This window comes from Zingiber officinale, chromosome 10B, assembly GCF_018446385.1.
Source record: "Zingiber officinale cultivar Zhangliang chromosome 10B, Zo_v1.1, whole genome shotgun sequence".
In the NCBI taxonomy this organism is placed as follows: Eukaryota; Viridiplantae; Streptophyta; class Magnoliopsida; order Zingiberales; family Zingiberaceae; genus Zingiber; species Zingiber officinale.
In genome coordinates, this window is record NC_056005.1 from 25149962 (window position 1) to 25177767 (window position 27806).

The following is a 27806-nucleotide window of genomic DNA, read 5'->3' on the forward strand; positions in this document are numbered from 1 at the left end:
GGTGTTTCATGGATGATGTTATCCCCTGTCTTCTTTGTCCTCTTGCGTTCCCTATCTGTTCCAGGGCCGAGCGGGTAGGCCGCTCGACAGGCGTATCACTTCTATCTCCGGTTGTAGGTATTTGTCCGACCGGGAGGACTCCCAGCCGTATGCTCGGATGAGATTGCTACTGCTTCTGTTGTCTGGTGCCCCGGCGGAACGGACATCCCGCTCGGCCTTGAAACCTTTTTACCTTTGAGCATCGGAAACCCGACCCCCAGTCGGGTTGCCTTCATTCGGTTCGGGGGATTCACGGCCGGTCGACCTACATCGCCCGGTCAGTCGGGCCACTTCGTCCGGTCGGCCGGTCTAAGGGTTGAATCTCTTGACCTCTGCCCTCCAAGTGTCGTTGACCTTCCGCCAACGAGGATCCCCCGTCCTTATCACCGGATCACATGTCTCCCCTTCAAGTCTAGTCGAAGGAGGCGCTAAGTCCGACTGACTGGACTGCCGGTCGGCCTGAATGACATCGCCCTGCCATTCTAGAATGTTCCTCCCCCCCCTGGCCGCTCGACTCCTTCCGAGCGCGGGGTTCACTGTCGCGTCGACTGTCAACGCTGAAGCCCTTCGGATCTCCTCGAAATTTGTGCAAATCCTCTCCATTAAGACCGAGCACGCGCACTGCGTGCCGTAATGGCGCTCATTAAATGCGCCCCTATGGCAAGGCACCACGTGGCGCCTCCGCTGGCGTCATCGTACGGCTCGGTGATGTGTTCGATGGGACATCGGCGGTCCGACCTTATAAAGCCGTCATCTTCCTACTCCATCACACTTTTGCCTTCGCGTGTCCCGTCGCCTTTCCCCGGTGCTTCAGCGTTCCAGCGACTCCTACTCTCCGTTTTCCGACGATTCCCCGCCGTCTTCCTTCGATCCCCAGCTTCTTTGTAAGGTTCCTCCGCCTTTCCTCTCTGTTTTCCTCGTCTTTTTTGTCGAGTTCCCATCTTCTGGTCCCTGTCCCTTCCATCGTCTCCTTGTCGTGTGCCATTTTTTATTCTCTTGGCTTTTGCTTTCTTGCCCAATCAGATAATGGTCAGTTCATCCTGACCCGTAGATCTCACTTTAGGTCCCTGGTATACCACCATGGAATCTCGTTTCGATCGGCGTGACGCCGAGGCTTTACTTGATGGTTTTGACATTCCGTCTGACTTTCAACTTATTCTACCCTCACCAACCGCTCGGCCTCACAAACCGCCGCGCGGAGCCATCTGTTTTTTCCGCGACCAATTCATAGCCGGTCTGCGGTTTCCTCTTCACCACTTCTTCGCCGATGTTTGCAACTTCTTTGGTATTCCGCTCGCCCAATTAGTTTCCAATACTTTCCGCCTTTTGTGTGGAGTGGTGGTATTATTCAAGACACACCACATCCCTCTTCGACTGAATTTTTTTTACTATTTTTATTATCCCAAACAGTCCGAGCTGGGTACCTATCTATTCCAGGCTCGGCCCGGTCTAATCTTCTTTGATAAACTTCCTTCCTCCAATAAACACTGGAAGGAGTATTACTTTTATCTTCGTCTCCCCGAGCGGGCTCCCTTCCGAACCAAATGGCAGGTCGGACCGCCTACTTCTCCCGAGCTGAAAAGATTTAAGACCCGAACGGACTATCTCGAGGCCGCGAACATGCTTATCGGTCTGAATTCGGCCTGAGTCCGAGCCGCACTCCACTTCCGAGCAGCTTCGATAAGAATTTCACTTGCACATGTACTTTGAGTGCTAACTGATTTTCTTCTTTTTCCTTTGCAGCAAATATCGTCATGGAGTCCGTGATGCTCGAGATTTTGAAGAAGAAAGCCGAGGCGCTTGAGGCGGCAGCCGACAAAGAGATGGAGCAACTGGGCATCACTTCGATCGGCTCTCACGAGGGTGAGAGCGAGACAAACGCGGAGGAGTCTGCCACTCAGGCCTCCCCCGTGGAGGTGACGGGAGGCAATACTTCAAACAGGGAGCCAGCCGCGCAAGAGGAAGGCTCCGATCGAGAAGGCAAGCGCCCGCTTAGACAAAAAAAAGGCGCCGGACGGAGACACCGTTGCGCTCGGCCACTTCTGCTGTTCGTGTATCCGAGCGTGCAGGATCCGATTCTCGTGGGAAAACTCCAATGGTGGAGGCATTATCCTCCGATCGGACTCCGTCTTAACTAAACCTGCCTGCCAACCCTATTGAGAGTTCAACGCTCGACTATTTTCTCCAAGTTCTCCACCCGGCCTCTGCTCCTTCTACATCTGCTCACACATCTCCCGGCCGGAGCCGCACCATCAGGCCACCGCACCTTCCTTCCGAGGAGCTTTTGGCCGAGTCCGATCGCACTGCCCGAGCATATGATCACCATGAAGGGCACTAGGGTAAGTGTGTTTTCTTCCGAAGTCCTTTACACACTCTTTCCGATAGGCTACCAATACTTCTGTTTATGTTAGAGATGGGTGGAGGAGATTGCTGTCTCCAATCGGCTGGCCATGGTGGACGAAGAGCTGAAGAGGCTAAAGAGCTCGGGTGGCCCGCCCTCCCAGGGCCCCTCATATGTCGAGCTACAGAAAGAGCTCAAGAAGACCCAAGATTTGTTGGAGGCGGCCCATACTTTGGCCGAACTCGAACGACAGGTCAAGACACTTGACCGGAAAATAAGCCTAGCCACCGATCGGAAGAAAACGACCATCGCCGATCTAGAGAAGAAAAACGTCGAGGCGCGGGGCCTTGAACAACGAGTTAAGGAGTTGATGGAGCAGCTGGACGGCGAGAAGGCGAGCCGCTCGACCGAGGCGATCGAATTTTCTGAGAAGGTCTGAGAGTGGATGTAACACTACCTTTGAGCTGGCCATTGTCGCCACGATGGACTATCTGAAGTCCAAGGGTCAGCTTCCCACCTCCGCCACCATCTCGGCCGAAGACTACGCGGCGCTCCTTTCTTCCATCCCGAAGACCGTTTACGATTTCCTTGAATAGTATTTTTTGTAATCCTTCCGACCGGCTTTACTGGCCTCAATTTTAATAAGGATATACCATCCTTTCGTTAGCTTACTCCTTTTTTTTTTTTTGTTAAGTCGCCCATGCCCGTGTCTTCCGATCGGATCACAACCTACCGCCGTTCGCGTCCTACCTTTTTTGATAATCGAGCCGCTCGTCTGAACACACCCACTCCTTTAAATGGAATTTCCGTTAGATGTTCGCGAAGTACCTTTGGTAACTTGGCCGATCGGCCTCTCGACTCACAGGTCGACCTTTTTATTATCTTATTCTGGGCGGGGGGTTTATAGTCGCCGGTTTCGACTCTAAGGTTTAACGTCGCTGCTCGACGGTCTTCAAGCCGGGGGGTTTATAGTCGCCTGTTCGACTCTAAGATTTAACGTCGCTGCTCGACGGTCTTCAGGCCGAAGGGTTTATAGTCGCCAGTTCAACTCTAAGATTTAACGTTGCTGCTCAACGGTTTTCAGGCCGGAGGTTTATAGTCGCCGGTTCGACTCTAAGATTTAACGTCGCTGATCGACGGTCTTCCGGCCGGAGGGTTTATAGTCGCCAGTTCGACTCTAAGATTTAACGTCACTGCTCGACGGTCTTGAGGCCGGAGGGTTTATAGTCGCCGGTTCGACTCTATGATTTAACGTCGCTGCTCGACGGTCTTCCGGCCGGAGGGTTTATAGTCGCCGATTCGACTCTAGGGTTTAATGTCAGAGCCATAGGCTCGATGGCGAAGACCCCGTGCCGTTCGACCGGACGTATATTATCTGAGCTATAAGCTCATTATTGAAGGTCGTCGAGCTCTGACGTTAAACCCTAGAGTCGAACCGGCGACTATAAACCCCCCGGCCGGAAGACCGTCGAACAGCGACGTTAAATCTTAGAGTCAAATCGGCGACTATAAACCCCCCAGCCGGAAGACCGTTGAGCTCAGACGTTAAACCCTAGAGTCGAACCGGCGACTATAAACCCTCCGGCCGGAAGACCGTCGAGCAGCGACGTTAAATCTTAGAGTCGGACCGGCGACTATAAATCCCCCGGCCGGAAGACCGTCGAGTAGCGACGTTAAACCTTAGAGTCGGACCAGCGACTATAAACCCTCCGGCATGAAAACCGTTGAGCAGTGACGTTAAATCTTAGAGTCGAACCGACGACTATAAACCCTCCGGCTTGAAGACCGTCAAACAGCAACGTTAAATCTTATAGTCGAACCGGCGACTATAAACCCTCCGGCCTGAAGACCGTCGAGCAGCGACGTTAAATCTTAGAGTCGAACCGGCGACTATAAACCCCCCGGCTTGAAGACCGTCGAGCGGCGACGTTAAACTCTAGAGTCGGACCGGCGACTATAAACCCCCCGGCTTGAAGACCGTCGAGCAGCGACGTTAAACCTTAGAGTCGAAACCGGCGACTATAAACCCCCCGCCCGGAATAAGATAATAAAAAGGTCGACCTGTGAGTCGAGAGGCTGATCGGCCAAGTTACCAAAGGTACTTCGCGAACATCTAACGGGAATTCCATTTAAAGGAGTGGGTGTGTTCCGACGAGCGGCTCGATTATCAAAAATACTTCGCGAGAGATTCCTTTGGAAAGCAGGACGAGAGACGATTAACAAGAAGGAAAGGTAGGGGACGCGAACGGCGGTAGTTCGTGATCCGATCGGAAGACACAGGCATGGGCGACTTAACGGAAAAAGAAAAAAAAAGGAGTAAGCTAACGAAAGGATGGTATATCTTCATTAAAATTCAGGCCATTAAGAGCCGGTCGGAAGGATTACAAAAAACACTTCATTCAAGGAAATCGTAAACGGTCTTCGGGATGGAAGAAAGGAGCGCCGCGTAGTCTTCGGCCGAGATGGTGGCGGAGGTGGGAAGCTGACCCTTGGACTTCAGATAGTCCGTCGTGGCGGCAATGGCCAGCTCAAAGGCAGTGTACATCCGCTCGCAGACCTTCTCAGAAAATTCGTTCGAGCGGATGTGCTGCTGCTTCAGAGCTACGACCCGGCCTGGCTCAACCTCTTGATACTCCTTGAAGGCAGCTTGGGAAGCTTCGAGAGCCTCTTGCAAGTTCTTCAGTTTGTCCTTATGTTTGATCGCTTCACCCGAGCGGCTCACCTTCTCGCCGTCCAGCTGCTCCATCAACTCCTTAACTCGTTGTTACAGGCCCCGTGCCTCGACGTTTTTCTTCTCCAGATCGGCGATGGCCGTTTTCTTCCGATCAGTGGCTAGGTTTATTTTCCGGTCAAGTGTCTTGACCTGTCGTTCGAGTTCGGCCAGAGTATGGGCTTGGTCGGCCGTCTTCTTTTGCTCAGCCTCCAACAAATCTTGGGTCTTCTTGAGCTCTTTCTGTAGCTCGACATATGAGGGGTCCTGGGAGGGCGGGCCACCCAAGCTCTTTAGCCTCTTCAGCTCTTCGTCCACCATGGCCAGCCGATTGGAGACAGCAATCTCCTCCACCTATCTCTGACATAAACAGAAGTATTGGTAGCCGATCGGAAAGAGTGTGTAAAGGACTTCGGAAGAAAACACACTTACCCCAGTGGCCTACTGCATATGGTTGTTGGCCAGTTTGCCGAGCGGAATCATCGCGACACGGGCCCGAGCATCGGCCCACATCTAGGCGAGGGGCCCCTTCATGGTGATCATATGCTCGGGTGCGGTCAGGCGATCAGACTCGGGCAAAAGCTCCTCGGTGGGAAGGTGCAGGGTGGCCCTGATGGTGCGGCTCTGGCCGGGAGATGTGTGAGCAGATGTAGAAGGAGCAGAGGCCAGGGTGGAGAACTTGGAAAAAATAGCCGAGCGCTGGACCCGGCGGGGGGAAGGTGGAAGAGCGCTGACCGGAACAGCCTCAATAGGGTTGGCAGGCAGGTTTAGTTGAGACGGAGTCTGATCGGAGGATAATGCCTCCACTATTGGAGGTTTCCCACGAGAATCGGATCCTGCACGCTCGAATACATGAACAGCAGAAGTGGTCGAGCGCAACGGTGTCTCCGTCCGGCGCCTTTTTTGTCTAAGCGGGAGCTCGCCTTCTCGATCGGAGCCTTCCTCTTGCGCGGCTAGCTCCCTGTTTGAAGTATTGCCTCCTGTCACCTCCACGGGGGAGGCCTGAGCGGCCGACTCCTCCGCGTTTGTCTCGCTCTCACCCTCGTGAGAGCCGACCGGAGTGATGCCCAGTTGCTTCATCTCTTTGGCGGTTGCCGCCTCAAGCGTCTCGACTTTCCTCTTCAAAATCCCGAGCATCACGGACTCCATGATGATATTTGCTGCAAAGGAAAAAGAAGAAAATCAGTTAGCACTCAAAGTACATGTGCAAGTGAAATTCTTACCGAAGCTGCTTGGAATTGGAGTGCGGCTCGGACTCAGTCCGAATATATACAGCACGCCTTCAGGCAGAAGCTTGTTGATATCGAGCTTCAGACCGGCAAGCATGTTCGCGGCCTCGAGATAGTCCGGTCGGGTTTTAAATCTTTTCAGCTCGGGAGAAGTAGGCGGTCCGACCTGCCATTTGGTTCGGAAGGGAGCCCGCTCGGGGAGACGAAGATAAAAGTAATACTCCTTCCAGTGTTTATTGGAGGAAGGAAGTTTATCAAAGAAGACTAGACCGGGCCGAGCTTGGAATAGATAGGTACCCAGCTCGAACTGTTTGGGATAATAAAAATAGTAAAAAATTTCCGGTCGGAGAGGAATGCGGTGTATCTTGAACAATACCACCACTCCACACAAAAGGCGGAAAGTATTGGGAACTAATTGGGCGAGCAGAATACCAAAGAAGTTGCAAACATCGGCGAAGAAGTGGTGAAGAGGAAACCGCAGACCAACTGTGAATTGGTCGCGGAAAAAACAGATGGCTCCGCGCGACGGTTTGTGAGGCCGAGCAGTTGGTGAGGGTAGAATAAGTTCAAAGTCAGACGGAATGTCAAAACCATCAAGCAAAGCCTTGGCGTCATGCCGATCGAAACGAGATTCCATGGTGGTATACCAGGGACCTAAAGTGAAATCTATGGGTCGGGATGAACTGGCCATTATCCGATCGGGCAAGAAAGCAAAAGTCAAGAGAATAGAAAATGACACACGACAAGGAGACGATGGAAGGGACAGCGACCAGAAGACGGGAACTCGACAAAAAAGACGAGGAAAACAGAGAGGAAAGGCAGAGGAACCTTACAAAGAGGCTGGGGATCGAAGGAAGGCGGCGGGGAGTCGTCGGAAAATGGAGAGTAGGAGTCGCCGGAACGCTGAAGCACTGGAGAAAGGCAGCGGGACACGCGAAGGCAAAAGTGTGATGGAGTAGGAAGATGACGACTTTATAAGGTCGGGCCCGATCGGCCTCGACCGTCCGATGCAGGTCACAGGAACCGAGGCCCCCATCAGGCCGTTCATTTCAAACCGCCAATGTCCCATCGGACACATCGCCGAGCCGTACGATGATGCCAGCGGAGGTGCCACGTGGCGCCATGCCATAGGGGCCCATTTAATGAGCGCCATTATGGCACGCAGCGCGCGTGCTCGGTCTTAATGGAGAGGATTTGCATGAATTTCGAGGAGATCCGAAGGGCGTCAGTGTTGACAGTCGACGCGACAGTGAACCCCGCGCTCGGAAGGAGCCGAGCGGCCGGGGGGGGGGAGGAACATTCTAGAATGGCAGGGCGATGTCATTCAGACCGACCGGCAGTCCAGTCAGTTGGACTTAGCGCCTCCTTCGACTAGACTTGAATGAGAGGCATGTGATCCGGTGATAAGGACAGGGGATCCTAGTTGGCGGAAGGTCAACGACACGTGGAGGGCAGAGGTCAAGAGATTCAACCCTTAGACCGGCCGACTGGACGAAGCGGGGCGACTGACCGGGCGATGTAGGTCGACCGGCCGTGAATCCCCCGAACCGAATGAAGACAACCCGACTGGGGGTCGGGTTTCCGATGCTTAAAGGTAAAAAGATTTCAAGGCCGAGCGGGATGTCCGTTCGGCCGGGGCACCAGACAACAGAGGCAGTAGCAATCTCATCCGAGCATACAGCTAGGAGTCCTCCCGGTCGGACAATTACCTACAACCGACGATAGAAGTGATACGCCTACCGAGCGGCCTACCCACTCGGCCCTGGAACAGATAGGGAACGCAAGAGGACAAAGAAGACAGGGGATAACATCATCCTCGAGACACCTGCCGCTGACAAGCAACAGAGTTGGCGGCCGAGCCGTACACAGAATCATACGGCGGGAGCTTCCACCGTCACATTCGAGATATGCTCGGACGATTGCGGAATGACACCAAAGGTACTTTTCTGACAGATGCTTGTTAAGGTATGTTTGGGGAAGCATGCACGCATAGAGAAGTGTGCCCGCGCCTCCCCGGGGTCCTATATAAGGACCCCCAGACGTCGACGAAGGTATGCGCAAATATTTACTGTAGCCACATTACGCTGCCTCTCTCGTTGCCTGACTTGAGCGTCGGAGGGCCGTTGCCGGGAAACCCCTCCTGGCTCGGCTTCTTTGCAGGTTCGCTGGAGAAGCTATGCCACCAGTCGGAGACAGCGCAGCGTGCCACATCCCCAGCGTCCGTCGACTCGGCGTTCGGACAAAATCAATAACTATATATGTCAATTTTTAATAAAAAGATATTAGCGTCTCACTTTTATTAATTTATAAAATTAAATTATTTTATAGATTTTTTAATTATTAATTTTAATTATGACTAAAAATTATGACTAAAAATTATGAATAATTTATAAATAATATTCATATTCATAAAAAAAATTTATGAATAACAAATTATTAAAATAAAAAAATTATTAATGTAGTAGGGAGCAACCCCGTTTCAATCCTGTATCTTTGACCACGACTTCGATGTTTCTCATCTGCACTCCATCGCTGCGACCGCTTCCGGTGCCGGCAGCGTCCGCTCGACGTTTTCGGATTTTGCCGTCCATACATCGCCGGAGAGAACCGCTCCCTATCAGCCTTTCATTCGAGTGCTCCGAGCCCAATCGTACTCTCGCCTTCCGTGGCACGGATTCCGTGCTCGTCTCCGAGTCTTCTCCTCCGCCCCTCACGGTAGATCTAGGGCTTCGTCGTGATCCCGTATTAGGAGTTTTCTCTATCGTCTTCGTCTTGTCGCTGGTAATTTTCTTATATATCCGTTTGATCGTATCTGGCGCAAGGCATTGTTTGATTGATTGATTATTCGGTTCTTCAATTAAAGGTGCCACCTTTCTTAAAATCTTTCAATATTTGCTCTTTCTTTGCAGGCTGCTAGTTCTTTTTTCTCTCTGGCAATCATTTCTCTCCCAGCGTTGAATGTGCGAAAAGTTCTGTGCATTTTCTACTTTCATTTGGCTTGTCTCGCTAATTGTTCTTTCTACAGGATTTTAGGAGGTTATCAGTATCTGCAGATAAATTGTCGAAGGTGGTTTCCGAAGAAGTACCTGGAACATTGGCCTCGCTAAATCTGTCTGGTCTAGAGATTGATGATTTAACCTACAAACTTAATATTCTTAAGTAAGCTTCTCTATGTTTCGTTTTTGCTGTGTGTTATCATATTTGGATTCTTTTGAGGATGACATAGCTCTATATTCAGGCAAAGGATAACAGGGAAGCAACAGGAAAGGAAGCAAACAAATCCAACATCTCAGGGTCGAAGAGGTAAATTTAGGACGAACTAACCCTTTTTTACGGGACAAGACATAAGGAGTTTGTAAATCGCATAGATACACTGTGCAAACTGTAATACATGTAAGCTCAACATTAGGTGCTTTAAATTTAAAATCTGAATCAGTGTTTATCCATTTCTTTTATTGAATTTTCTGTTGTCAGATTCATACTTTAATAGTTTTGTTTTCATGTTTTATTCAGAAATAAGTTGTTTCAATTTAAGGAAGCTCCATATTGCCATGCTAAAATGTTCAGTTTCAAGATATGTTTGTAGGTTATTGCTAAAAGTTGTTTAGATGACATTGACGATAGCATTCAAGAGAATCATGGCTGCCTGATTGTTAGAGTAAAAGAACAATGAGATTATGGTTTATCATGTAGTGTTCTAAAATTGAGAAATCGGAATAGAAATGCTATAAAATGTGCTCACATGGCCACTTGTTTCCTATTGCTCGAGGAGTTTAACAAGACACGTTAAATTTTTTTTTAAAGAATATGTGCAGATCTTTCAATGATGTTCTGCAACTAAGGGATGATGAAAAGATAGGTAAAATGACTTCCAAAAACATGTGATGCACAACACCCATAGAAAAAGTAGGGGAGAGGAGAAGAGTGGGTGAAGAAATTTTTTATGCTGTTAGCGTGCCAGATCAATTATACATGAAGCCTTGGATAGAACCAAGGTTTTAAAATTCACTAGGTGCTTGTCGGACGGCAGACCAGTACTTAGGCCGCCTAGGTGGGGACTAGGCGCTGCTAGGCAAATTCCTCGATATCAATATAGATTACTTAATAAATCACATACTATAACTCTAACACAATAACATCAAATTTAAAATGAGTTCAAAATTACACAACCAATAAAATATCACATTTTTATTCTACTTCTTTTTTATAATTTTCAACAATTTGTTCTTTATCAAACACAAACTCAATATCATTATTGTGATCTTCCTCTTCTTCTTCACATGCAAAATCATCCTCGTGAAGTTCTCTCACTCTAGAATTTCCTCGTGAAGTGACAGATGTCATCAAAGATGGATTACTTGTCATTGTAATTGTGATAATCTGAAAAGTGATTTAAGAATAAATTTAGGAACTTTAGAGTCATTAACAAGTCTAAGAAAAAAAAATTATATATAAAAGCAATATCCTTTTGAGTTGATGGAATTATTATATTTGACATGATTAAGACTTAAGACCATTGAAATCAATAAATAAAAAAATATAAATCAGTAAACAAATATTAATATAAATCTGTAAAAAAAACATTATTAGAATATAAATGTGATTTATATGAAATAATAAACTTTATTAGATCTTTTTAAAATTTTAAATATAAGATTATGAATATAAATATGATTTATATGAATTAATAAGATTTATTAGAATTTTTTAATTTTAAATATAAAATATCAGAGTATAAATTAATTTATAATATTTATTAGAATTTTTAAATTTCAAATATAATATTATTAGAATATAAATAAATTAATAAAATTTATAAAAAGATTTTAATTTTAAATACATTTTTTATATAGTTTATTGGGATAATTTAATTAGGATTTATAAAATCCTATTCGAATTACCCTATTTAAGTGAGGAGTTGTTTGAATTAAATACATAATAAATAAATTAAAAAAAAACATCGCGATCCTAGTGGCGCGGTGGTGCTGGACCTGTCGCCATACGGTTCCGGTGCCGCCAGACGCTTCGCCGAATGCTTTTGGCAGCATCGGACACTTCGCCGGCGGCTTTCGGCTGCTCCAAAAGTGTCATGGGACGTGTCCAACGCAAGGGTTGGGGCAAGTTGGATGTATCCTGTGATGTTTCTAGTGTTGCCGGAAGCCTCTGGCGAAGCATCGTAGTTCTTACCTAGCTCTTTCAGAAGCAATAAGTTAGGAAGTGAAGTAATAAGTTAGAAGAAGAGAGAAGGGAGATAGAAGCTCTTTCAGAAGCAATAAGTTAGGAAGTGAAGTAGAAAAATAAAGTTTGGAAGTGGGCGAGTAAACGGTGGTCCAGTTGGAGAGAGTTGGAGGATTAGTAGGATATCTGTGTGTTCAAAAAAATGTTTAGACGGGGAGAAAGACACTAGGAGGAAGAAGAATAGAGGGGAAAATGTAAAAAACAGGATTGGAAGAATAAGAGAGTTGTTGAATTTTTGGCACCGTAGTTCTTACCTAGCTGTTGGTGTAACAATTAGATTTCTTCTAATGTTTTTTTTTTTTCTTGTGGTTTCATGGCAACACAATTAATTTTTGACAATCTTTCGTCGTTTGCAAGATGATCAATCAATTACCTTGGCTATATGGTAGTTTCCATGCTCAGTTGGCTTCTTGTTGTTGAAACAATATAAATCTTTGTCTAAATATGTATTGGACGCTTGCTTGGTGGTACCTGTTTGATGAGATTTTAAGGTAGGAGTTTGTGCATTGCCGTATAAGTATCTAGCCTCTTTCTTGACTACTCCTTGATACTGCTAGAGAAAGTAATTGCCGAGTATGTTAGGCTTGTTTGTTTTATAAAATTTTGTCATTTCTTACAAAATATAATTTAGAAGTTGCAAAGAAAATTAAAAGAAATATTTAGAGATGAATGATAGCTAAATTTGCAATTGTCAAATATCACCTAATGTGGTGAAGAAGGATAGCTAAATTCACTTCTTGTGCTTATAGATACAAGTATTTTGGAATATGTGGCCTTGCTATTGATCTAAGTCGAGGATTGAGGGATTTGCGTGAGCTTGTAGTGATACCTCCTTATGATAACTCTGATGCCATGTGATGCTTTCAGGCACAAATCCATCATTATTGTATCATCTGTATCAATTGCCATATACTCTATTTCTCATTTGTTCTTCATATTCAAGACATGTTCACAAATGCATACAAAGTCTTCTGTTATCATTTATAACATGCTAAAAGATCATAAATGTAGGAATTTCCAGAAAGGTTCTATAGGCTACCTTTGCTGTCTCACAACTATTTTTTTCCTTATCCTTAGCAATCTATTCAATCATAGAATCATAGAATTCTATATTATGGATCATTATGGTCTTTGTATAGGTATAAGACTATTGTTTGGATTGCCCGTTTGTGTGGTATGGCAATTAGATGAGGATTTCAGACTTATGTTTTCCCTTCTTCTGTATGAATGTCTAAAGTATATCGAAGTTGAACTCAGAGCATCTAATGTGAATAGTTCAATCTAGCGAATAGTTCTCTGGAAAGCTTAAAACTACGGTTGGCAAAAATGATGAAACGTAGTACAGGCTAAGGAGCAAAATCAGAAATCCATCTGAGGACTAAGTCTGTTTTTAAAAAAGAAATAAATTGAACCAAATCAAAAAATTTAAGTTTAATTTGTTTATGATAATCTTATTACTTTGACAGAGCTGGTATAACCGAACAAACACAACTATTTTAATTCCACAATAATGGAGAGAAAAGTAGGATGACGCCAACAATGACAAAAAGGAAATTATTATTATTTTTAGTAGATATTATTTATTTATTTTACAATCTTAACAAATAGTTTATCAATCTAAATTTATTAAATTGTTTAAAAAATTAGGAAGTTATTTTGTCACTGTACTAGGGTCAACAATAAAAAAAGGAAATTATTAATAAACAACTGGTGGACCTAAAAATCATTTTATTAAATAGAAACTTATGGACTAACTCATTTGTCCAAAATCCAAAATAAAAGTGATATTTTACAATCATTATTTATTTATATTTAGTTTGAATAAAGAATTCACTAACATTAGAAACTTTACAGACTCGTGCTTTTGTCCAAACTAATTGGACATGTTACGCTCGTATTTATTTATTTTCTAAAATCTATTAGAACATTCACAAACTTCCAATTGTTTTTTTTTAAACTATTCCAATTTCAACTTAAGTTAATCTATAAAATGACCTTACAACCTCTTATTTAAAAGTATCCGTAATTATTATTTTTTCGAAATTATTATTCAAATGAAAGTGATCAGTAAATATTAAAAATGAAAATGTCTATTAACGATTTGGAATCGCATGTAATTTAGGATATTTTTGCGAATTAACCCAAATAAAAAGACAGATGCTACGTGTTCCTTCAGGCAACGGACTCGATTCCTTCACGAGCCTTCCGTCCAAGCTCCGGAGCAGAAAGTGGGAGCTCCAGGCTTTGCATCAGGCACCATGAGGGCGCCAGTTGTCTTCCTCTTCCTGTTGCTGCTGCTTGCGGCTCCCCCCTTGTCGCTCTCTTCACCTTCTGCTGCGCCGGCTGGCATCAGAGAGCTTCTGCAGAGATTGAGGAACAAGATGCATTCTTCCGAGGTGCAGGTAGCGGCTGCCCGATCCCTCCTCCTGCGGTTACTCCCCACCCACAATTCCAGTTTCCTCTTCGAGATCATCCCCGAGGTTGCGTCTTGATCTTCTTTGTTGACCTCATCGTCCCTTCTGTTTCTTATTGTTCTTCTGCGCTGAGAATGGACTCTCCTACTCTTTCAGGGTATTTGTGGGCAGTACGGTTGCTTCCATATAAGTAATGTCGATGGCGCGAACACTGATCGAGCCGAGATATTGTAAGAACCGCAGGAAATTTGATTCTTAAAGATTACATCTTTAATTTCGATTGAGGTGTTTATTACGTTAGTGGTTGTAGTGATGATGTTTATTACGTCGTCTTTTGCATTTAGGATTCGAGGTACCACAGCAGTAGAGATCTCGTCAGGTCTTCATTGGTATCTGAAGTATTGGTGTGCTGCTCATATTTCGTGGGACAAGACCGGCGGTGCTCAGTTAGGTTCAGTTCCTCAACCAGGGTCACTGCCTCGTGTTGCTGGCGAAGGGGTGAAGATTGAACGGCCTGTTCCCTGGAACTACTACCAAAATGTCGTTACTTCTAGTTGTACGTGTTCTGTCATGTTTCCATCTTTTCTATCACTATTTACAGGGGAAATTGTATCTCATCATGCTCTCCTTAATAAATCCAAGATATCTAGCACTTATTTGGAGGAATCTTTTTTGAGTTGTTCTTAGTTAATTATTCAATTTTCTTCTCTAATGTTGAAATTGTATTCATAATTTCCTCAAAACCTTTGTAACTTGTGTCCACAATTTGATTTATTGTAACTAATCTCTGATTAGTATAAAATCAAATGCAAATCTATACATCAAGAAGGTTTATATTAAATAAGGTTAACAATTTCATCTAGTACTAATATAGAAAGATAATGACTTATACTTGGATCTGTGATATAAATTTACTATCCTAGAACAATTCATTAATTATTCTTACATTAATTCTAATGCTAGTAACTAAGTTATCATACACTTCTATCATAAGATGTTAAATTTAAAATCATGTCTAAATCCTTTTTTTTTGGTTCCTTTCTTGATGATTTTCCTTTATTTGGTTTATTAAGTAAATACATATGTAATTGGTCTTAAATACAATATAGTTAGATGAATTGTTTCATAATAGAACCAACTTACTACCACAAGTACAAACTATCTTTATAGTCCTGAGTGTTAATATCTTTGCCAATTTCAGCAATGCATGCTTGTTCCTGAAACCTGATGACTAATGTTTGTTGTCATGTGTCAATTATGTAAGGAACTAGGGCGCTAAATATGCGAAAGCGCAGCGGAAAACTTCTAGTTCCTCCAGAAGATCCATGCGAAAGGGAAATAAAAGCGCAGTGGAAAACTTCTAGTTCCTCCAGGAGATCCATGTGAAAGAGAAAGAAAAATAACTTATACTAAGTTGCATGATAGTGGTTATACCTTTGATGTGTGCTCATGGACTCCAGACAGCTTGGATCTCAGCACGATCACACGTTCGTGCCTCTACGGTATCCACACGAATAAGCCTTACCTTCGTTTGTCTCACAAACTCACAAGATAGAGATGAAAATCACCTAAGGTTGTGCTAGCAACCACAATAAGAGGTTTCAGCCAAGAGAGGGAAGGAGGAAGAAAAAGAAGACTAAAGGTTTTTTTTCGCCTCTTCAAAATATCATCCAAAATGATATATATATCCATCTCATGAATACCAAAGGGTTTTACCCTTTCATCTTCCAATCCAATGGCACAAAATTAACCATTAAATCCAATGGTTCAATTTTGACCATTCAACTTCCTTGGTGAACTTAAGTTCACCCAATGAGTCTAACTCATTGATCATGCAATTTCGAATTCAATGAATCACCATTCCAATCATTCGAATTGATTCAATGAGTCTAGTTTGAATTGAACTTAATCTAATAATTAGATCCAATTGAGTCTTACTCAATAAGTCCAATTTGGATTAGATTTAATCCAATGATTCATTATATGAACCCATCTCCATATCTACTTGTTCTTTGTGTGTGATCCAATAGGTTCTCGTAACATTGGCAATATACCCAAATCAACATTTAGATACATAAGCAATGAGTGACATCTAGCAAGGCATCATTGCTACCCAAGTGATGAGAAAGTCGAGATCTGACCTAACCTGTCCGTGGCTATTATCATGTATGACTTGGCCCCTCTATCTTTGATATCTAGATTGATCAATGAGGCATAGACCGTGTCATCCTCTTATCAACCTTTGTGTTTCTTGATTTCTAAGTAAACACACTCAATCAAATAAGTTCAATATCTCATATTGATTCATTGCGCATGACCATGCTTTCTTGTGTTTTACTAATCAAAGGGGCCCATAGATATCGCTTCCGTCATATGGAAGGGATAGATGCCATCTACATCACTCACATCCCTCCGCATAATTCATTGCATACCCAGTGATCGATTTTATTGTCTACCTTGTTACAGTTTGCCGATACCAAAGTACACAACTCCTTATGTAGGGAACCTTAGTAACTTCAGGTCTAAGGACTATTCATACCAATAGTCACATGAGAATGCTTATTACACATATATAACGATCCATGAAACATTCTCATGGCGGGTCATTCAGTATATATTCTTTAATATATACCCATGTGTCAACCTGATATTTCATATCCATGACTTGTGAGATTAAGTCATCCGTTGACCTACATGCTAGTCTCAACGCATTGATATTGTCCTTGTATATTAATGCTTGACTAGGAATAATTAAGAGTAGTGTTCTATATATATCTACAATATCTCACTATCAATTCAACCAATTAATATGCTGTAGATAAGTATTTACTATCCAAGGACATTATTCTACTTATTCAATCGACACTGAATTGAAATAAATATAATAACCAACTTTGTCTTTTATTAATAATGAAATACGATACAAAATGAGCCTTTTACAATCATCTCATAATTGGTACTAGGGCTAATACTAACAAATTATTCTCTTCGACACAACTAACTCTAAAAATGTTTTCTCAAAGTTATGATGATCCTTGAGTCTTCATCACCCTCATTAATCTTCATCACTCTCATTGTTAGAAGATAGGAGGTTTTCTTAGACAACATTTCATAGTTTTAGAAACATGATAGTTGGCCCCCACGAGTTGGTACCCGCATGGGCATTTGCTCCAATAGATCTTGGAGTCCATTCCTGGCGGGTGCAGGGAGAGATGATTTTGGACCAGTGAACATGCTTTAAATTGTCACACCTTGCATGAATTGGGTCTGCTGAGAGGCACGTTTTCTGTGTGTGAATTGCAATAATGCCAAATAAAGTACAATACAATAAATAACTAGCTAACCAAATTAAGTGCATACCTCTGAAGAGACCAAACTAAATGCATATCTCTGAAGAGATGCCACAAGTACCATTTTTAATTTTTCTTAGGTGATTTCATTATTTTCTTGTAGTTTCTCCCTATGAGTTTTAAATTTTTCATCTTAATTTTTTAGGAATCAACATATGCATTGTATAAGGGGTGAACGACCCATAGTCCACCTAGTACGAAATGGACCATATATGTGAATGTATAAAGGATGAATAACCCAAAATCCCACCTATTACAAAGTGTATTCTATATATGTATATAAAGGGTAACAACCCACAATAATGAGTTGAAGCCCATAAACAAACTAATGGACCCATGGGCCCTTTTGAGTGTGAAACCAAGGTTCTATATTTTAAATAACTTTTTGGTTAATTTATTTGCTCAATATAAGTAGTTATGCTTTAGTTTCATATATTTCATATGAACATGTTATCTCTTGTCAATTAACTTATCATCAGAAAGTGTCATTGGAAAGAGCTAAGATAAGCAATATGAAGATCAAAAGGGCAACCAATATAAAAGCAACGAGTGTAGTTGAAAACCATGCTCTTTCTTTAAACTTTCATTATCTATTTTCCATCAATATGAAATGAAATAAGCATGAAAAATACCCAATTTCAAAGCTTCACATGAAATGTAAATGTTTAACGCACTTCAAAACTTCACAAGAAATTAAATCTACAAACATATAGATAAAATCAGCTATTACTACACAGCTTCGAGTGCTCATAGTGATTGTGTACATGGGAGGGAGTGGGGCGGAGGTTTTGGCTCCAACAATGTTAGATGGTTGAGAAATCAAGCAAGAAAGAGACAAAATTCATCAAAGGGAGTAGGCATGAGATCCGGGGAAAAAAGAGTCGTGAGATGAGAGAAAAGGTGTCAACACACGAGTAAAATAAGTAAAAGCCAAACATATAAACACCTTAAAAATCCTACATTAGTTCAACCCTAAACTTGGGGTGTCATAATCTCTCTCACTTTAAGTCTTGATGTCCTTGTGAAGATCCATGCTTTAACTCATAGTCTAAAATGATCCTTAATTGGAGACTTGTGAGGCTTAATTAATAATGGCTTTGATACCTATTGTGACAAACCGCTTAGATGATATTAATGACTCATTAGCTTGTGAGATCCAACCATTGACCTAAAATGTTTAAGATCAAATAAATAGTATCTTGCCTTTCTAAGTTTATCAAACTTTTTATCAACCCAAAATTCACAATGGGAGGCTAAACTTGGGGTGCCTCATTGGTGAAATCTTAAATTTCCTGTTACATGGCATGTTGAAATCTTTGGCGATAGGATTAATTCAATGATCCACATAAGCTGTCCAGGAAAATCAATATCAACACTATTGTCTATGATGATTTGAACAAAGCATTTGACTTATTATTATTATTTTTTACAACTTTGTGAACCTATAAAAAAGATATATATAATTGCATTAATAGGCGCTGATACTTTCAATACTTGACTCTTCATCTATTCCTCTGCACCTGATACTGATAGTCAAAACATTGACACTTTGAATAGACAATTTGAGATTTGTATTGATCATGTGTAAAATTTTTTAGAAACAATTTTGTTTGAATTTTGAATCCGCATGAGTATCGAACACTTGTGCCATAGTCTTAGTAATATTGTTAATTACTTCATTAACATGCACTAGACACTCATACAAATTTTAATTCATATATATATGAATTACTGCAAATATATGCTTCTATAGTTGTAATTAGTTGAAGAGTATTGATTTGTGAAATGTGACTTTTATTTTGCAATATATGAGAATTATGATGGCTTGTAGAGATCATTCAATTGCTGTACGTTAGTTTGATTTCATATAGCTCCTATTGCTTCTTCAATGGCTGCACCAATATTTAGTATGCACGTAAGCTTGAGAGGAATTTATTGTCAGATCTAGATCAACTTAAAAGTTGGCAGTATAGTTAATCACGTTCACATGTGTGATAGACAATGCTTGAAGTGACCTCTATATTATATAACAGGTTTAGGTTCAAAATCTCAAGTTGTGCCAAAATTTTGATCTTTGACTTGAACGATACTAAAACTTTGTTTTTATCTTTTCATTTTGACCTGTGTGCTAGCATGCCAAAGAACTTGGGCATAAAATGATACTCATTCACATGGTTGACATAACGACATAGGAGATATTACATGTGCTGTATAGTATCAAGTTTATTTGAAAATACATTTTGATTGTTTCATTTGGCAAGGTACCAGATTTTAAACCATGGTTCAATGAGATGAGGGATATATTTTTTATATTGGAAATAGTACGTCATCATGTTTTCCCAACTAATAAAGGACACCTACAAGAATCTTTTCCCTCCATTATTCTTTATCCGAGGCAATATTTCGAGTGATATTCTTATATTTAAGAAATGATTACCTTTGGTTTCACTCTATTCTTTAAGTTTGACTCTAATAAATTCAATTTTTCTAACTATGAAGTCTATTAGTCATCTCTTAAATGTTCCATATCATCACAATTTATTTATTCTCATTTTATTATTTATTATAGCTATACCTAATTGCTTTTTTGTTATTATTATTTTATTATTTTTTCTATTAACTCTAGAATCCATTTTAGAATTCTCATCTTCTATATTAAAAAATATGCTTAGAACCTTGAAAGCCTTTTTGTGCATGGTAAACTTATGTTTCTTATGCTCCTCCATTTATGGTACTTCAATCTTATATATATTTTGGTCTTTTCCCACTTGTTTTCTGTTTAGTATCTTGTGTGGCACACCGGAAAAATTTTCAACTTCCTTTTTCACCCTTAGATTCCTACGTGTGGTGGGATTGGCAAAGATGGGAAAAGGAGATAGACTGGATGGCACTCCAAGGAATCAACTTACCTTTAGCATTTACAGGGCAAGAGGCTATATGGAAGAAGGTCTTTCAGGTTTATTTCTTTTTTTGTTATTTCCTATAACTGTAATTCTTAGTTTTGTTTTGATTAAAAACTTGACTAGGCGAATAACCAATTCTGAAGTTAGTGGGCCCATGGTAACTCTTTCACAACTTAATAGAAATCTGATTTTTTTTTTTTTTTTTGGAGCGTCAAACTACCAAAAGTTTTTGCTCCACTTCTATCATAATATTAGTAATCATGTGGTGATTATAAAATGTAGTCCTTAGTTTCATGGTTGGTATACCGATCAGTTGAGTTGTGATTAGGATCAGTTTTGGCCAATCTGATTCCAACCATTTTATTAAGTTTGGTATACTGAATTAAATGTAAGTATTAATATTAGTTAATAATAATAATAATAATAATAATAATAATAATAATAATAATAATAATAATAGCTATCAGTTACTACAAATATTGTTTATACTATTAATTTACTTAATTTAAATTTAATTATAATTTAGCTACTTTAATTAGTTAAAATTAATTAAATTTAATTACTTTTACTGTAATTAATTATTTATGTTAATTTAATTATTTAAAATTATGTTTATTAAATTAAATTAATTTATATGACATCTTAAATCAAAATAAATTAATTAAAATCAAATTTTAATTAAATAAGATTTAATTCAGTTATTTTAATTTAGTGTAAATTAATTTAATCAGCTTTAATGCTAGAAAATATTCGACTCCTTGAGTATATTTAATACTAGAAAATATTTTGGAAGATGGTAAGATAAAGTAGATTATCACTTAAGCACATGGTATTATAAATTTTATATGCAACCTTGGTTAAAGTTTAAATTTGATGAAACAATTTATGAATAAAAAATAGTTGCTTAGAGCTGGTATTACTTGATTTGCAACTCATTTTCTCTCCAATTAAAGTATGTTTGACTAGAAAATTGTACTAAAGAGAATGAATCTTGATAAAGTTTGAACTGGTCAATATATGCGATTGAGCGCCAACAAAAAACAAGCTACATGTATGCGAAATATTCTTACATGATGATGATAATATGTGTCTCAAGGTTTATTAATCATTATTAAATACTTTCATGATTAATCGTCCTGTGCCAATTCATTGCTCAATCAAAATCATCTTCGGCCAATTTACTTATGAAATACTTTGATATGAGTGGAGCAGTTAGCACGAAAGGTAATTCTTTGTGAATGACAAAATCTCCCACCAATGTTGCAAGGTTTTTTATTTAGATTTCAATTAAGATCTAATTTTGGATTTTGTTTTTATATGGTGATTAAAGATTTCGGATTTCATCACACAACAAGATTTGTGGGAATGCTCTACTTGGCGAAGGGAAACACAAGCTTTCATATGAGAGCAAGAGCAATTTATAGATGGAGTAGATTTAGTACTATTATTATGCTTTCTAGATAATATCGTTAATATAATAACCATTAGCTTTAACATAAGGTGTTAGGAAGAGTATAAAGGGCAGTGTATCGTTAGCACTATAGGTAATCATATCTTAGGAGGAGTCTCTATTGACCTTTATATGGTTTGAAATCTCGTACCGTGTCAAACGAAATAGTCAAAACATATTGTTCCAATAAATCACTAAAATTCGATACCACTCGCCACCAAAGTTCAAAATCTCGAGTCATGTCGTAGTTTCGGTCATTAATCGGAAAGATATTATTTCAATATGGTGCCAATGCTCCGATGCATATACTAGTGATAGATTGGAGGTTAAAGAAAAGAGATGAAGCAAAGAAAAGAGACATTAGTGGTATCGAGTTTTCATAATTTATCAGAATAATATGTTTTGATTGTTTTTGCCCGACATGGTACAAGATTTAAAAGCATGCTCGACACACAATGTCTCCTTCCTTCGTCAACTCTAATCCATGATTAACACCATGCATCAAAACATTGACACAATATCGAAATAGTATTGTTCAAGTCAATGGTCGAAGCTTCGGCATAACTTGAAATTTTAAACCTTGGACCTTTACATGATAAATGACAGAGACCTCATGAAAGATCATTTTTTATAATACTTTTTGGATAAATCCACCACAGTTAGTTAAAAGATATCCAATTGTGATGTGTAAATTGTAATTACTTTGTTGTATGTTTGATGCTTTTGATGCATTTGTGTAGGTTTTCCTAGTTTGTGTGAGGTGACTTTGGATGAGGCATAAAAATAAAATTGTTGCTTATGTTGATCAAAAGAATTAGAAAATTGTCATTTCATATTCGAGTTTTTTTTGGATAATTAACATATTATAGCACGAGTCAAGAGTACAAAAACCGATCTTTAGGAATTACCCATGTTTGACGAAGCATCATATCAGAGTGAACACCTAGTGACCGATATATATGAATTTGTGCATTAGATCAGAGTAAGCATAGATTAGAGTAAGCATCCTCTCAATGTCTAACTGTTCCTCACCAAAGAAACTTCTATTTCAATCCCGCCATACAAAACTGATCTTTAGGAGTTATCTATGTTTGATGAAGTATCAGATCAGAGTAAACACCGAGTGACCGATATATATGAATTTGTGCATCAGATCAGAGTAAGCATCTTCTTAATGTCTAACTGTCCCTCACCAAAGAAACTTCTATTTTGATCCCTTTATACAAAATGAATCATAGATGACAAGGCAAGATGAACGAACCTTTGTCAACATTCTACTCCCACAGTAATGCCTTCGAAGACTCTCAATATCCGTCGGTAGGTGGACATCTTCGGTCGTATATAAAGTCATTCTCCTTCATAATTCTGCAATAGGGGGCACCCTAAGAGTAGGTGCTCCTGTGTCTCTAGTACCTGGCCGTAGAATGTGTACTGTCGATCCTCTAAGTAATCCTTTCTGTCTCTGGTGTGGAGATGCCTCTGTGCCAACATCTAGAAGGTGATTGCATGACTCAACTGTAGGTAAGTCTTCTACACTATCTTGGGCCATGGCTTTTTACGATTAGGATGTGTAAAAAGTTCTATGCGAATGCTACCCCTCCATCTTGATCAAACTAGCCTGCCAACCTCTAGCTAGCAACCTTAGGGGACCCAACAACCAATAATATATAATCCCGTATCTGTAGCAGTCGCTTGATCAACGGGGAATCCAAGTGGACTGGCTCTCACCATACATCAGTTCACCTCAAGTAAGCCCTGAATATGGTAGCTTAATTATAGGGATTGTGATTAATTAGCTTGATTGTGATTGATTGTAATTAGCAATTGATAGACATAATTATAAGGAGTCTTATGTATATAAATACGAGTGTATTTGATAGAAAAGATAATTGAGATATATTTTTCCCTCTTTTACATGGTATCAAAGCAAGGTTAATGCTTCTTTGACCTATTTTTTTCTCTTGCTGCCTTGCTACGCCACTACCAGCCCTCTCCTTTTTGCCTCATCTCATCTACTGGATCTCACGCAGTTGGAGTAAGCATTGGAATTTCTTGATTCAACTGGCTATGACTTGGCTCCTCAATAACATGGAGGAATCCATGAGCACTAATGTGTACAGGGCATGTATTCGAATGAGAAGAATGAGCACTAATGGTTGTGGTTGGGGCGCGGATCTGATGCCACCAGGGGTGGTCGTTCCAACCATGCCTCTGAGAAGTGTTGGGCAAGTTTGGTAAGCCTGATTAGGCTAATAGTGCTTCTACCGAACCATCACCAAACGATGATATGGTCTCTGTTTCTCATATTGACCATTTTGTCAGCCACTGTTGTCTCATCCTCTACAGGTGCATTTGCTATATCTCATGATAAGTCTTGGATGCTAGATTCCAATACTTCTATCCATATTACTGGTAACAAGTCTATCCTGTCTTTCTCTTTTGTTTCCTCAGCTTTATCTCTTGTCTGGCTAGCCAATGACACCTATTCTCTAATTATGGGAATAGGTGTTGTCATGCCTACTACAAATATCACTCTTGATAATGTTCTTTTCGCACCTAAATTTTCTGTTTGTCTATAAGCCAACTCACAAAAACTCACAATTGTTCTGTATCATTATATCTATCCTATTGTATTTTTCAGGATTTACAAATGAAGAGGATGATTAGTGGAAGACATGAGCGTGATGACCTATACTATCTAGATTTTGTTACACCTGCATGTTCCCATGCACTCAGTAATTGTTTCTCCTTATCAATGGCATTGTTGTCTAGGTTACCCTTCTCCTTCCTCTCTTAAAATTTAGTTCCTATTTAGTCTATTGATTTCCAGTGCGAGTCTTGTGAGTTTGGCAAACATCATCGCACGCCTTTTCCTTCTAGAGTTGATAAACATAATTCTTTTGCTTTTAAACTTGTTCATTTGATGTTTGGGGACATAGTAGAGTTGAGTCTAGAGAAGGCTTTTAGTATTTTATAATTTTTGTTGATGATTATTCCCGCATAGCATGGTTATATCTATTTGTTAGAATAAGTAAAAGGGTATTTTAATCTTTTGGTGTATATTTTCTTTTCTATATAAAGGCCTAACTCGTGGGGTTCCGTTAACACGAGATTTTAGGTTTTGCTTTGAACATGGTATCAGAGCCAAAACCCTAATTTCTTTTTCTCTTCCCCGCGCCGAATCCCTTTATCTTTTTTTCTGCCGCGCGACGGGAAGACATCTTTTTTCTGCCGCGCGACGGGCCTCTTCCTCCAGCAGCGAGCGCCGCGCGAGTTCTCTCCAGCAGCGAGCGCCGCTTCCTTCCTCGCGTCGCCTCCTTCCGCGCGAGTTCTCACCGGCGCCAACTGGCATCGATCTCCTTCCTCGCGTCGCCTCCTTCCTCGCGTCGCCTTCTTCCTCGATCGTGCGGCTAGGGCTCGCGACAACTCCCACCGCCGGCTTTCTTCTTCTTCCTCACCACTGGCCAGCAGCTTTCTTCGCTGCCTCGATCGGTGTCGGCGCACGCTTTCTCAAAGCTTCGAGCCTCTCTTCCCAAGCCTGCCCACGTCGGTGGAGTTAGCCGCATTGAGGAGGACGAGGAGAACATCGACCCGGCCCTCAGGCGCGCCTGCACTGCTGACCACGCCCTCTTCTCAGGTGTCATTCTGTGTGTGGTTCCTCGGCCTGGCGTCCTGCAGCCTCCTGCTTCTCAAGTGCCTGCAGCCTCCTGCTTCCCAAGTGCCGGCACACCGGCTGGAATCCAACTCCAGCTGATTTCCTCTGCGTCAGCAAACCTAACAGCACTCTTTATATCCGCATAGCCGCTCCAAATTAGCTACTAATATCAGTTCCTGTTTCTTCCACTTCGTATATTCCAACAGCCGGGTTCACAGTTCTATTCATGGCTATATCTAGTGTCCCAAAACCAGATACCTCAATCTTTACCAACCATATCACTGCACCTCTCTCTTCCGAGCAGTTGGATGGTAAAAATTATATCTCTTGGGCATCTCACATTGAGCTTTGGCTTGTTGGACAGGGTTATGAGACACATCTCACTCAAACTGAAGAAGATGTTCAAGACGTCGATCGTCCTCTGTGGAAGAAGGTCGACGCTCAGTTATGTTGTATTATCCGAGCTACCATCCATCTATCTCTTAGGAATGTCTTCCGTACTCACAAAACCTGCAAAGCTGTTTGGACACAAGCTCAACAACTCTTTACAAACACCTCTCGGCGACTCTATTAAGTCTGTGAAGATCTCATGACCATCCTCAACGCCAATCAGATTAAGGATTCAATGTCAACTTATCTGGGTTCAGTTTCTAGCCTCCTTTGTGACTTCAATGAACTACTCCCACTAGCGGCCGATCCTGTTGAAGAGCTTGAAAATCGGAAGAAATTTTTTATGTCTTTGACTTTATATGGTCTGCCCACGGATTATTCTCATGTCCGTGACCAGATCCTGGGCAGCCCCACAGAAGCTACCATGGAAAATACCTGGGCGACTCTTCTCCGTGTCCCGGCCAAAGTCTTGACGATGCCTTCCTCTGTTCCTGTCGACTCGTCAGCTTTGGTCTCTCAACACAAAGGACCTCCACCTCGCAAGGGTGGCAAAGGATGACCTTGGTGTGATCATTGCCACCGACCGGGACACACGATTGATAAATGCTGGAGTTTGCATGGTTGTCCTCCTCGAGCTGCTCAGATTGTTCAGAGTTCTGTTGCTCCTTCAGCTTCCACTCCACAGTTAACACCTGATTCGACTTCAACACCTTCCTATACTGACTTTCTGAAATGGTTTGAGGATCGACAGACTTCGGGTTCCACTGCTACCATTGCAGACGCTGGTACTTCCTTTGCTGGCATATCTCGTTCTTCGGGTCCTTGGGTTCTTGATTCTGGGGCCACCGATCATATCACTGGTAATAAATCCCTTTTTTCCTCTCTCACTACTTCTGGTAGTTTACCAATGGTCACCATGGCCAATGGTTCCCAAACTCAATCTCAGGGTATTGGTATTGTTCATCCTTCTTCATCTCTTTCAATCCATAATATTCTTTATGTTCCCGGAGCTCCCTTTAATTTATTGTCGATAAGTCAACTTACTCGATCTCTTGATTGTGTCATTTCTTTTACTAACACGTCTGTTTCCTTACAGGACCGGAGTACGGGGAGGATGATTGGTTTCGGATGTGAATCTCATGGCCTATATCGGCTTCAACAACCCTCTTTTGTTGGTTCGGCGGCGACATCTCCACTTATTCATGCTCAGTTGGGACATCCAGGTCTTAATAAGTTGAAACAGTTACATCCTAGTCTTTCTCACTTAGAGTCTTTATCTTGTGCGTCGTGTCAATTAGGTAAGCATGTTCGTAGTTCTTTTTCTTCTCGTATTGAGAGTCGGGCTGTGTCTCCTTTTGCTTTGGTTCATTCTGATGTTTGGGGTCCGAGTCGTGTTTCTTCTACAATGGGATCAAGGTATTTTGTTACTTTTATAGACGATTTTTCCCGTTGTACATGGTTATATCTAATGAAGGATCGCTCAGAATTGTTTTCTATTTTTGAATCCTTTTTCCTTGAAATAAAAACTCAATTTGGTACTTCTCTTTGAACTTTACAAAGTGATAATGCACGCGAATATTTGTCTACTCAGTTTCGTACCTTCTTGACATCTCATGGTGTGTTGCATCGCACGTCTTGCCCTCATACCCCTCAACAGAATGGGGTTGCAGAGCGCAAGAATCGTCATCTCCTTGAAACCACTCGGACTCTTCTTCTCCATTCTCATGTCCCTCATCAATTTTGGGGTGATGCCGTACTTACTGCGTGTTATCTCATCAATCGCATGCCTTCATCCACTCTCCAGGGTAAAATACCTCATCATGTACTTTATCCACATCAGTCCCTTCATCCTCTGCCACCTCGGGTCTTTGGTTCTATTTGTTTTGCTCATGCTCTTGATCCCGGCATTGACAAACTATCTCCTCGGTCTCATAAGTGTGTCTTCCTTGGGTACCCACGGTCTCAGAAAGGGTACAAGTGTTATTCCCCTACTCTTTGTCGGTACTTCATCTCTGCTGATGTCACATTCTTTGACTCGGTTTCTTTTTTTGATCCTTCCGCTTCACAGGCCGAGGTTTCTCCCTCTC

At 41.4% G+C, this 27806-nt stretch overlaps 1 protein-coding gene and 1 long non-coding RNA gene across 2 annotated transcripts in view; both read left to right on the forward strand.

Moving 5' to 3' along the window:
* The first annotated feature begins 8805 nt into the window (after positions 1-8805).
* LOC122029021 (alpha-N-acetylglucosaminidase-like) overlaps positions 8806-27806 on the forward strand; it is a 61643-nt gene continuing 42642 nt past the window's right edge. The window contains exons 1-8 of the mRNA XM_042587984.1: positions 8806-9100; positions 9229-9279; positions 9345-9478; positions 9558-9622; positions 13734-14037; positions 14128-14201; positions 14316-14527; positions 20156-20277. Of these exons, the coding sequence (XP_042443918.1) occupies positions 13816-14037; positions 14128-14201; positions 14316-14527; positions 20156-20277 (630 nt within the window). The 5' untranslated portion in view covers positions 8806-9100; positions 9229-9279; positions 9345-9478; positions 9558-9622; positions 13734-13815. The remainder of the gene's footprint in view (positions 9101-9228; positions 9280-9344; positions 9479-9557; positions 9623-13733; positions 14038-14127; positions 14202-14315; positions 14528-20155; positions 20278-27806) is intronic.
* Positions 26366-26875, forward strand: LOC122028849. Its single transcript, XR_006124977.1, has 2 exons — positions 26366-26504; positions 26816-26875. It is a non-coding gene; the product is annotated as an uncharacterized LOC122028849 (long non-coding RNA).